Consider the following 12,582-nt stretch of genomic DNA (forward strand, 5'->3'; position numbering starts at 1 on the left):
TCCCTGTAGTTGTTTGTCCAGCTCACTTAGAATCATCTGCTGTAGGAATCGGGAAATAGTCTTCAAATCAAATTTATAAATGGCATTTTGCAAAGTATGATTCAATTAGGAGAAATACAGTCATTTTGTAAATAAAGGACTTATCAAGTAAGGTTAGAATATGTGTTTCCAGGAAAATATATATTTACTTTATATTCACCATTACAAACAAGATGGTTAATGGGGAAAAAATAGACTAAGAGTTAAACGACCTGGTTCTATTTCCAACTCTGCATTTACTCGCAGGACAAATACATGTTTAGGCAAAGCGCTCACCTGTTCTCGTCTTACTCTCTCAAAATACAGATATCTAACAAAACTAACTTAAATGTATCAAAACCAAAATACAGCACAAATCAAAATACAATAGCATTTAATGCTTAGAAAATAAACACTCTGGTTCTCATGTCCTTTCTCACTAAATCCAGAAATATTCATGCTTTAGTTAGACATAGAAAGCACCTACCAGAAAAATAAAGCCCATTAAATAACGTCAGAAATGTGTACTCTAATGAACAAGCTCTACAAACTGAGACTAAAATGTTTTCTAGATGCATATAAAAGTAAAGCAACAACAAAAATACTCAGAATAAAAAAGTTTAATCAGAAGAATATGTCTGAAAATTTCACCCTGAAATTCATACGAGATCAGCATTCCATTCTTTTGTTCATCTTAAAAGAACTTTTTACTGACTTATGTCTCAGTAGAAAGTTGGGTACCTGTTTTCAAATACAGCTGTTTTGCCATATTTGAATTTAAAACAAAGAAACAAAGAAACAAAAACTTGCTTTACCATGTGAAGAAAAACATTTGCTGATACGGTGATGAATTTATGATCACTGAATCTTACCTACTGAAATTCTCCTGAACATTACTTTCCTTATTAATGAATATATATGAAGACTGAAAAACATGGAGATCATTGCAAGTAGGAGAAGTATAATTAAACTCACCAAAGAGACAAAATGCTATACTAAAAAGTCCATAATTAGATAAAAATGCTAAAGACATTATGAAAAAAGATGAAAGAAAAGTAATTTTTGAAAATAACTATAGGAAAAAAGGAGGGGAGGAAGGTAGGCAGCATGGGTTGGGATGGGAGAAATAATTTGCTCTAAAATAATTTTCATATGCTCTGTTAAAATAAAATTTTTTTTGCAATATTACTTTTCCTCTTAAGGTCGAGACCTAAAATTATGATTCTCATTACAATGATCATTCTTCCGTGAACTGCACATAATTGTGAAATAAAGTGAAGGCAAAGCAGAAGACTGAGAAAACCAGACCATAGGACTGTGTAAAGCGTTACAACCTGATATACAATTTGATAACAAAGAAGAGAAAGTCAGAACTACCAAAAATGTGAACTCAGCAAATTATTGATTTTTTAAAAAATTATCAACAAAGATAGTTTGTGTTTTGATTATACAGGCATTATAATTACCAACAATTGGGGCTTTTCAGCTTTTAAGTGCATTGCTCAAACATGAGATTATGCCCGTAAATATGTAGGACTCAAAACCTAAAAAATAAGTGAGATGAGTAAAGTAAAGCTTGTAATCTCAATTTTTATCGCAACAATTTTGATGCTCTTTGGTACTGGGAGTTGTTACAGTAAGGAATCTACTTGGTAACAGTATGATGTGTCAGTGATGTCTCTGCACTGAAAGAGCCTACAGGACGGTATGTAATGACGGCATGCAGTGATGATAAGCTTTGTTTCTCAAAGTTCCAGGCACTTTAAGAAAATTAGAAACATCCTGAATAGTGTCAAGGACAGAACAATCTATTTTTCTAGATTCTTAAAAGTCATATTCAATTACCTATTCATCATGCCTAAGGAAAAGTCATAATAACAGAAACATTATCTAGAACATAAGCACCTTCCTTATCCCGGAAACCTCAAGTCACACGAGTTCCCCTATTTGTGAACATGAGTGGTTACAGCCGAAAGTGGACACTGCCGACCCCAGGAACGTGGCCGTTCCTGCAAATCAAACAAACAAGACCAGGTGCGGCATGAGTGACTTTGTGCAAGATGTAAGACACTGGAAGTGCACCATCTGAGATAGCGTTAAGGAGAACAGTATTCCAAGGATGTCAGAAATCCAGGTGGAGAGGACAAAAGCAATGCACTCGTTCTCGCTATAGAACAACGGGACAGAAGGAGAATGACAATGTTCAGGGACACTTGAAAAACCAGTTACGGTGTAGGAACAGTTGCAGTAAGTGATGAAAATAAATATATACTGTATAGATGAGCCAAATTATTTGTACCTCATAAACCTTTTACAATTTTTTGGTAGTTTGGGTTGAACCTATAAGTGGGAATCACTATAATTCTGAATATAATGTTTCACAGTAAGTACATTTTATTTTTGAGTCATAATAAGTAGCAACTAATATGGGAATTACTTGTCCATAAAGAAAATAGCATTTTTCTTCTGAATCCAACTTCAGGGAAAATATATTATGCTTGAGTCATATAAATGTCATTATTTTTACAAAAAAAGTCACAATGAAGCAATTATGGCTACTATACAATCGTTACCATCGTTGGGGATAATTTGTTTTGGTTAGAAAGGCAGGCAATTTGAAATTACATATTCAGGTTATAGCAAACACAGTCTCTAATAAACACTCAATAAATCATAATACAAATTGCAGTTAAAGCTAATTGGTTCATCATATAAGGTCTAATTTTTTTTGCATCTGTATTTTGTCTACCTTTGTATCTCTAGCTTCTATGGGGAGACAGCGTGGCAGTGAACACCCTAGGGGCTCTTTCTAGTTTTAGATAAACCTGAGTTTTAGTTCTGGTTCTGTGTTCTGTCACATACTACCTTTTAACTTAGGGTAATTTGCTGAACTTCCTTGTTTTGTTTCACCCATTTATTCCACCAGGCCAACAGCCTCCACTTCTGATTTGGTTTGAATATTAAAAGGTACTTCGCAGGCAAAATGCAGGACACATAAAGATTCGTTTCCTTTCCCTATTAAACTGAGCCTAGCAATCATGACTGTTTATTTGTTATATTAAAAGCCTGCAACATGTTAAGATGTTTTTTTTTAAAGGTAATTTTGGACGGAAAATAAGTTTCAACTAACTGATTAAGTGTTTCTCTGCATTTTATGACATCAATATAAAATGTATCAATATAAAAACATTTGCATCATACATCTTATGGTCTTTTTTCCTATATCCTCAGTTGTCATGTACACCCAGAGAAGGATAAGTAAAAAATACCTAGATTTTTAAAGTGCATATTCAAATATATCAAACCAAAGTATTTCACTTATTACCTAGCGTCCAGGGGAGAGCCAGGAGATAAGGTGGTTAGAACTCGATACTAAAGAAGTGAAATTCACAAGCAATGTGAATTTACACTGAGAAAACATCGTCTTCCCATATGAAGCACACCAGTATGACCCACTGTTCCTTAAATGTGTTCTGATTGGTTCCTAAAAGGATCAGGAAAGAGGATGGTGATGTGTCAGGGCATGTCTAAGCCCCATATTCCATCCACAAATTAGTAAAGGCATATTTAAGATTAAACAGTGAAAAATATGAGGTGTCTTGTTATCTGAAATGAAAAAATACTTAAACCAGCCAGTGGTCATGAACTGCTTTGGTACCCTGGTTTATGACAGCCTTCCTCCTGCACAAGCCCATGAGAGAATGGACGACAAGGGCTCATTCGTGCTCTCTGACTCTGCTTCATGACATCGTGAACGTCTAAACCGTGTCATTCTCTAGGGGAAGAAATATGTTCTGCACCAATTGTTGCTGACACGGGAGCCAACTGTATCTCCTCCTCTTATGCAACTTTATAATAATAAATGTTCGAGGTTGATCGTCTCTTCTCACTCTTTGAAAGATTCTGTTGGAGGAGCAAATATTCTAACAAGTTCAAGGGATTTGGGAGAGTAAACGACTTGACACACTTATTTGACCCTGAAACAATTCTGAATCCTGTGTGTGAGTTTACATCACTCTTTCAAGTGTGTTCTGATTTAATTTTCAATGTTCATGCACGAGAGTTAAGATGTGTGCATATCTGTAATTCTGTGCAGTGCTGCTGCCAGGCACGACTGGATACATACATCATGTCATGAGCTTTGAATGTGCAATTTTACTCCCCTTTCTTTTTTTTTTTTAGCAATTTAACATAATCGGTGTCAGAAATGACAAGTTAAAGGTTACCAAAGAGCAACAGAACACGTACAACTTGGTTGTGACTTGATAAGAACCTCATCAGTAAGTAAATAAACCTCCTTCCAAGGAGAAAGCCACTGGAAGGCACCCACCAGGAGGCGACAAAAAGGACTGTCGCCTTAGGGCTAAAACCCCAGGCTAGATCATGACTTGCCTGGAGTGGGGAGTCTAATATCTATAATAATTTAAATAGGTACCTTCTGAGAATTCAAGTCATTCTGTGGAAATATTTCAGAGTGGAAAGTTACTACACAGTTTATGATGTCACATGTCCTATGACAAGTCAGAGTTGAGTACAAAAGCGCTAATAATATGAAAATAGACTTAAGACTGGATGAAAAAAATTAAAAACAACTATATACTGTCACATTTTCCCTGATTTATTTACCCATGGGATTGGCACATACTGTTTTAATTAACAGTTTAAAAATACAAATACCTCTCTCTATGCAAAAAAAAGTGACTGTCAAATGAAATATGGAATTTTATCTAGCTCGCTAAATGTGAGCTTCATGCTTAAACGGGGCCAGAATTTTACACATCAAATCCTTAATGTTAACTCTCACAAAAGCCTGGTATCCAAGGGCATTTTTAAAGGAAATAAAGAATAGCACCTGCCTCTACTGCAATAATAATACTAATAAAAAAGAAGAGCGAATTCCTTTTGACATCTTAAGAATGACATTACTTCAATCATCAAGCACTAAATGCTTTTTTATTCATCACGATCTCATTTCAACTTCAGAATTAGAGATGGAAATATAACTTTGATCTAATGCGTACATTTTCTTATTTAAAAGTCCTTTATCACTCAAAATGGTATTTATAGTTCCGAATGCACAAATCTATCCTATGCCTCTGTATTCAAGAGCAAGTCAGATTCCCAGTGTTTTCACAGTTATGAAAATTGAGAAACTGCTAATGTTAACCTGGGTTGCAATATTGCAAGCTTCCTTCTATCCAGTTGTAAATTACAACCTGCACTTTCCAAGTAACTCTTGAGGCACACACAACCTCCAGTGCTAGCAGGCTTTTCTGTCTCCCGGTTTAGTTATGTTCACAGGCAGCGGGAAGCCTAACCAGCCATCAGCCGAGGGCGGGATTTTCAAGTGCTACCTTTCTTATAATAGAAGACGTTTTAGGTGGCTGAGTGAAAAGCCTGTTTTGATCTCTGGCTTTTGCTTTTGCATGTTGGGGTGGGGAGGGAAACGCGAGCCCCTGGAGGGCTCCCACTCTTCGTTTACTTAGCTGGATTACTCCTAACAGTAGCCCCCTGATCACCACTGTATGTTGGGTGCTGCCCATTTGTAAGCCTGGCTACCAGGATTCCAGTTGATTCCACTTTGATGTCTCAGGATGGTCGTGAGTCTGGATTGAGTCTGATGAAAAGAAATCCCTGATTATTACTTTCTGAATTACTAAAATCCTGTCAAAAATCAATGGACATAGCTCATTCCTAGGGTCATTTTGGCTTTTAATTTGATTTACGTATTAGTTTATACTGCAAATTATTTGAGGATTCTATTTGCTAACACCAGGTATGCATGGCCCCCTTCAAAGAAATCATGTGCATGCATGAATCAAATCTGACAGTGCTCAGAAATAATGGTTTAAAATGGAGGGTTTTTTTTTTCCAAATTTATTTCATATATGCAAATGCCTTTTTTTTACAGCAGTTAGCTGCAATTTCAAATTAAGATCATCCTCATTTTCACCCATGTTCTTATCTTTAAAATCCACACTGTAAAGTAGTATGCAAATTCTTTATTCTCCATGGATTTTTTTTTAAGTTAAAAAAAAAATAACAGTGATAATATTCTTTTTGAACTTTTTTTTGTTCCAGATACCCTGTGTGCTTGTTCTGAAGTGTGTGAAAGTCTGTGTGTGTGAGCGTGTTTGGGAACAATTCATTTCCTTCAATTCCATTTCACACTTTAATATCAAATGAAAAATGAAATGTGGCGAGGGTATTCTTAAAGGATTAAACATACTCCTTCCAACTACTTAAACCAGGGGTTTGGGATTCAGATCTCTATAACCAAGACTGGAAGTCACTGGAAGACTTTAAAATTATTTTAACTACCACAACTAGAGTCATGTATGGAAATAAACCCATTGCATGAATTCTTTATATACATAATCTCAAAATTAAACCGCCCAAATAAGTTTTAAAAAGCAAACATTTAAAATTTGCCATTAAGGAAAATCTCATCTCCATCCTTAATTATGACTCTTCATTTCAACTAAAAGCTTCCAATACTTTGAAAATAAAATATGCCTATGAAAGTCATAAACCCTGAAATCAGAGATGTAATTCTGGTTAAATATTAGTTTCTCTTTCTGAGGGATTAACCTCTGATCCCAGATCTTCGCCGCTAGTATCATGATTTTTCGAAGTGTTCAAGGGTTCAGATTCTAAGGGATTAACCCCTGATCTCGGACTTCTGAAACTTGTGACATCAACATCATGACTTTTTGATGTGCTCAAGGGTTTCGATTCTTGGAACTCAGGCTTATGTGCGTCCTCCAACCTCTTTTCCTTGGCGAGCAGTCTGTAGTTGATAGCATTGCCAATGAGCAGCCACACACTGGATGTGAACACAATAGCTCCACAGACCATATACATATATTTGTATTGGCCGGTTTCATCCACCAATTTACCTAAAAGACAAAGAACATCTTTTAAGATAGCATAATAAAACAGCCACAAAATGATAACATTTGCAAATAAATTCTTCCCTACACCGGGTACCTATTTCTTATTTAAGGTAATATGATGAGAGTTTAATAAAGAAAAAAATAGTCCAGATTATGATTTCCTATATGCATAGTAAAGGCATCTATAGTATATTAAATTATATATGTTAAATTAAATATGTTGAATGTATTGAAAATTATTTCCCTCAATAAAAGTGTACAACCAAATCAAGCTAGGTATATATGTGTCTGTGTATGTATTCATACATGTGTGAAATACATTTTTAAACCTACATATGTAGGAATATATAAACACATTTACAAATGGAAACATATATATGAATATATTTATAGCATACATATTGAGATTGCTTCATCCTTTCCACGTTTTGTGTCTTTTCAATAAAGAGGAAAAACTACATTCTTTAGGAAAAATTCAACGGCTTTTATACGGTTCCTGACAGGGCATAATATTTACTAAATTCTTTCTCTATGCCCAGCACTAGGCTAAACATTTTATTTGTAATTTTGCACTTAACCCTTACAAGAGCACTATGAAGTAGTTAGAACGTGGTTACAGAGCCAGTGAGTGGCAGGATCCGGGCTGTAACCAAAGTCTGTCTACACCGTGCGTTCTTAACTACTCCGTAAAATGGCTTCACCTCTTGGTTAAGTGTCATGTCACTTTCTAGGCTAATCACAGTTTTTCAGTTTAACTGAATCTAAATTATTAAGGCCGAACTAATCAGGAAGAAAGTTTTTGTTCCATTTGATTATTGAGAACATTGGGCACCTAGCCTAGTGCTATATAATCAGAAGGTTTATTGACTTTTAAATATGCTTCAGTTTATACTTAGTTTTGCCTCCTGCCTATGGAAAGCATCTAATTCTTAACAATTATTATTATTAGCAATATTTAGTGTACAGAAATCCATATTATATATCATATGCATACTTCAGGTGATTCTGATACAGACCTGTTTGTTTAGTCAGAATTTCTATCATTCGGACTAGAATCTAGTTAGTGGCTCAGTATTCAGTTTAGCTACTTGTGAAATTATCTATTTCAACAAAGTTCCCTGCTTTAATTACGTTAATGTCGGAATGGGTTTATCTGAGTAAGTATGATAGAGACATCAACAAAACAAAAATTGTGTAATTTAATGTTCCACTCTAACACTGGTCAAATATTTCTATTCATACAATGATTATTACACATCTAAATACGAAACAGTAAGTCTTTGGCCCCATTAGAATTAATATCACTTTCGATTGCAAAATCAACAAACATACTTTCAAAATGTTTGGGGAATTTTTAGCATTATCAAGAAACCAGATATGATCTCCAGAACTGAAGTTTCAGCTCTTTCTGAATGCAGCAGTGAAAAGTTTGAGATGAAAAAAAGAAAAACAAAAACTATGTTGTCCCGACCTTTTCACTAACAAGACTAGTAGCAGCAGTAGCAACTGTATAATAAGTAACTATAATAATACCCATTTATTCAAAAGTACTTACTGAGTGCCTACTATGTGCCAGACACTGCTCTAGTAGTGGCCACATGCCATAGAGGAGAAGCCACTCTAAAAGTCAAGGAGTTGATCAGGGTAACAGGAGGCAGAAACAGGATGAAAAAAATGGGTAGGATCTTAGGGCATAGGCTGAGCGCTTCAATACGAGCCCCAAATTAATTTCTGCCACTGCTACCAGTGATGCAGCAGTTTGGCAATATTAACACAATAAGCACCCAAGGATACTGCGACTGATGTAAATGTGAATACAGGTCTCAGCACAGGTAGGCGCGGCCAAATCAGAGTCCTTCGTTTTCACAGCACCCAGCCACTATGCCTATGGACATGACTTGATTTTTTTTTTTTCATACCACCATTGCTGGTAAAATACAGTTTTCTCTGTTGATTCTAAGAATTTTCTTGCTAATGAACAGGCTTCTACAACCCATTTGTAAACTAATTCTGTAAGAAAAGATAGGCCAATTGTACTTGTCTTATGTGGCAAAATCAACTGAATGAGGCTTTCATTCTTTCTGAAAATGTTTCGTTGTCGTGCTATATCCGTACTGAGAGATGTACCACCCAAAAGCATGTTGCCAGGTGTCAGAGGGCAGCCCCGGTGGACAGAGGTCAACAACTCCATCACTCCTTCCAGACCAAGTGAAGAAGCAAGAGGAAAGGGCAACGGTGCCTTACAATTAACAAATTAACGTGAGTTGTCCCACTTTCAAAGTCACGAAGGAAGAGATTTACACTTAGCGTGGCAGTAGCTGTGACCACTAGGGGGCAGGAGGTCTAAGTAAATACTTCACATTTAGTGTCAACCGAAGCAATACTATACCATGGCTACTGGAAAAGACTGGCCAACCAAACGCATTTAATATTTGTAACACTGAATTCTAAGGCTGAACAAAGCCTTAACTTCAAAAATGAACTTACACATGTGTCTTTCTCAGTCTCCTTACTGGATAAGTTAGCACAGATACTTTTACAGGCTTCACTGACAGTATTTTAGACCTTAAAATCTAACGGTAATCTTTACAATTTATAAATGTGGAATATAAGTATCTGATCAAGAACATGACTTTGAACGAATTTCCCTTCATTCTTGCGTTCCTATTCATATGTCCTATCAGTGGGATTATGAACATGTTCCTTCATTAAGCATGTAACTAGTTCCAAAGTAATATAACCAATATACTCCAATAAGAACCTGTTGGGAGCATTACTTCAAATATTTGAGTCATTTTAATAAAAAAGAAAAGGAATATGTTTAAAAATGATAGAATAAAGTGGCATCTTATTTCTATGATACATTTTTAAAAGCACGTAACAAACTCATATGGGGGAAAACCTGAAAACTACGCTAATTATCAGTCTAACTTAAATTCATAAATTCATAAGTCCAAGCTCAGAATCAAATTTTTGTCTAAAATATGCTAATTACGAAATTGAAGTAAAGCCTCAAAGTAACACACCCACAGTCTTCTAGGCGATTAGGTGTTATTATTACAAACACATTTTACACTACAAAGAAAGTTTCGGCTAATGAATGTTAATTTTACGCTTTTTGCTTTCTTTGATGAGAAGTATTCTTACCAGCAAGAGGAGGGCCAAGAAGAACTGGGCAACACTCCACAATTGTGACGAGCCCCACAGCGCTGGAAAACCTCTGAGCACCGACCAGGTCCATGAGTGTCTCAAAGAGGACACTGCTAACACTCCCAAATCCGAGGCCAAAAAACACAGCGTAGACCACCAGGCTCGGGTAGTCGTCAGCCAGCGGGCACAAGAGATGACACACGCCGTTGAACATCACTGCAAAACTGAAGAAGTACTGGATTCGGGGTCGGATAAATCTGGAGTTGGCAATGAATCCTACAGAAGGTCTGGCAAACATATCAACAAAAGCCATAACAGACAGCAAGAAGGCAGCGGAATACTCATCAATTCCTTTGTCTTTGGCGTACGGAGCCAAGAATATAATGGGGGCAAAGAACCCCAGGAACATGATGACATTTCCAGATAAGTATATGAGAAACCCCCTGTGCTTAAAAAGGGAGAAATCTAAATATTTATTAATTGTTTCCCACGTTGATTTCTTCTTATGTCTCGTCTTCTCACCCAAATCCGTCGCTCTTATGCTGACCTTGTTTTTAGACTTCTTCGTAGTTAGTTTGGGTCCCACAGGTCTCATGAGAGACCCAGCCACACAGGCATTCAACAGTATACCTCCCAAAATCAAGAAGCTTCCTTTCCAGCCGTAAGTATTAAAGAGGAACTGGTTGAAGGGAGCCAGCGTGCTTAAGAAAACGGGACTTCCTGCCATGGCCAGGCCGTTCGCCGTCGGCCGTTTCTTGTAGAAGTATTTGCCGATGATTGTTAAGGCAGGTTGCAGGTTGAAGGCCAGACCTAAACCTACAGAGGATAAAACAAAAGGAGGAAGAACACAAGCATGTTACGCCACTCACCAGAGAAATTACTCTTCCAAACATACATTCAAGCTGGGATGGCAGACCTGAAAACCCAGCAGCAGGTAGGAAGTTTTTATAATTACATACATCAATAGGATGGCACATACACAAAAAAGTTCTCATAACCGGACACCCAAGATCGTGAAAGTTTCACATTCCTTTCTTTTGAAGACACAAAAATAAAACCATGAACTTCTACTGTTATTGTAATAATCAGGAGAGGTTGAAACTAGGACAAAAATTATTCATTCTTAATTAAAGTTGCTTAATCCCACAAATAAATAAATCTCTCTTTATATTTGTAGACATAGAAAGAGAGAATAGATTTCTTCCTTGTGGGCAAGAGTGGGTTTAAAATGTGAATGCTTTCTTTTCAGAGTAGAACAGAGTGGACAGACTAAAAAGAATTATCCTTTACAGTTAATCTTAGGTCTCCCAGATATTTTTTCCTTTAAAACCATGCAAATAATACAAAAGAGTAATCAATTCACGCCATTAATTTCATGTTCTACATGAATACAGAGGAACATGGTATTAACTATAAAGGTTTTTTTTTTTTTTTTTTTGCTTGAAACATATTCTCATTTGGGGGATTAAAGCTGTTTATATGAGTCAAAAGTTTCTACTGTCTAGGGAACTCCTTGGCAGTGTTGACTCTGGCCTTTGAGAAATGAGTTACTCCTTACAGCTCACCAGGCACTACCTGGCAGCTGTAATGAACACGTTTGTTTAAAAGAATGAATAGAGTTGACTTATACAAACTACTGCCTCTCCTTCTCCCTTAGCCTAGGCATGATTCTGTATTACGTTAGGGCCTGCAGAAGTAGAAATACCGTACAGACGTGTTGCAAAGTGGTTACGTGTTTAGACTCGGGGACACGGAGTTCTGAGGACAAATACTTGCTGCCAGCCTCTAATACAAACACGTGCATTAAGTGTTTGTAGCAGGGCTCCTCAGAGCTGACACAGAACCAAGCATGTGCTCTGGAGAGTGACGGGGCCGTGTGCTCTCTGATTCTACGTCAGCAAGACAGGGGGGAGGTGCAGAACGAGTGTAATTAGATGCAACATATAAATAATTAAACTGTGGTCGGCAGCTTGTAAGTGGAAGAACCCAAATTAAAACCTGGGAATTGTGTTTTGAAGTTCAATTTCTTCACCTTCTGCCCCCCCCTTCCCTGTGCCCCCATCCCGTCACCTGGAACTTTGCCTTCAGATGCTAATTCCAGGTCTCCTTAGGAGACTGTGGCCACCTAGTTCCCATGTGGCATGGTAAAAGGAACACGAGACGTGACACTGAAGTTCTCAGTCTGCCTCACTGACTCCGCTGTGTGCGCTGCTGGGCCAAGTACTTAAGACTTCGTGAGCTCCAATTCCCTTAACAACAGCGAAAGAGGATTTTGCCAAAATCAAGGAAGCTCTAGAGCTTCAAGATGTTATGTAATGATACTGTAATCATCATTTGTTAATATTTATTTTAAAAGTAACAAAATGCTGGGCACTCTGTAAAGTACTATATATTCATTTTTTTCACATTAATTATGCCAGCAACTCCCAAAGGAAGGAGCTATCATTTCCCTGTTGTAGAGACAAAGAGACTGAGGCATGAGAAGGCTAATTTACCTATGATCACACAGCTAACACGT

General features: G+C 36.9%; 1 protein-coding gene across 6 annotated transcripts in view; it reads right to left on the bottom strand.

Annotated features, from left to right (window-relative positions):
- Positions 1–255: 255 nt before the first annotated feature.
- SLC16A7 (solute carrier family 16 member 7) overlaps positions 256–12,582 on the bottom strand; it is a 143,116-nt gene continuing 130,789 nt past the window's right edge. For all 6 annotated transcript variants that reach the window (XM_072972492.1, XM_072972493.1, XM_072972495.1 and 3 more), the window contains 2 exons: positions 10,062–10,880; positions 256–6,917 (listed from right to left, as the gene is read on the bottom strand). In XM_072972492.1, the coding sequence (XP_072828593.1) occupies positions 6,577–6,917; positions 10,062–10,880 (1,160 nt within the window). In that variant the 3' untranslated portion in view covers positions 256–6,576. The remainder of the gene's footprint in view (positions 6,918–10,061; positions 10,881–12,582) is intronic.

Source organism: Vicugna pacos, chromosome 12, assembly GCF_048564905.1.
Source record: "Vicugna pacos chromosome 12, VicPac4, whole genome shotgun sequence".
Lineage (NCBI taxonomy): Eukaryota > Metazoa > Chordata > Mammalia > Artiodactyla > Camelidae > Vicugna > Vicugna pacos.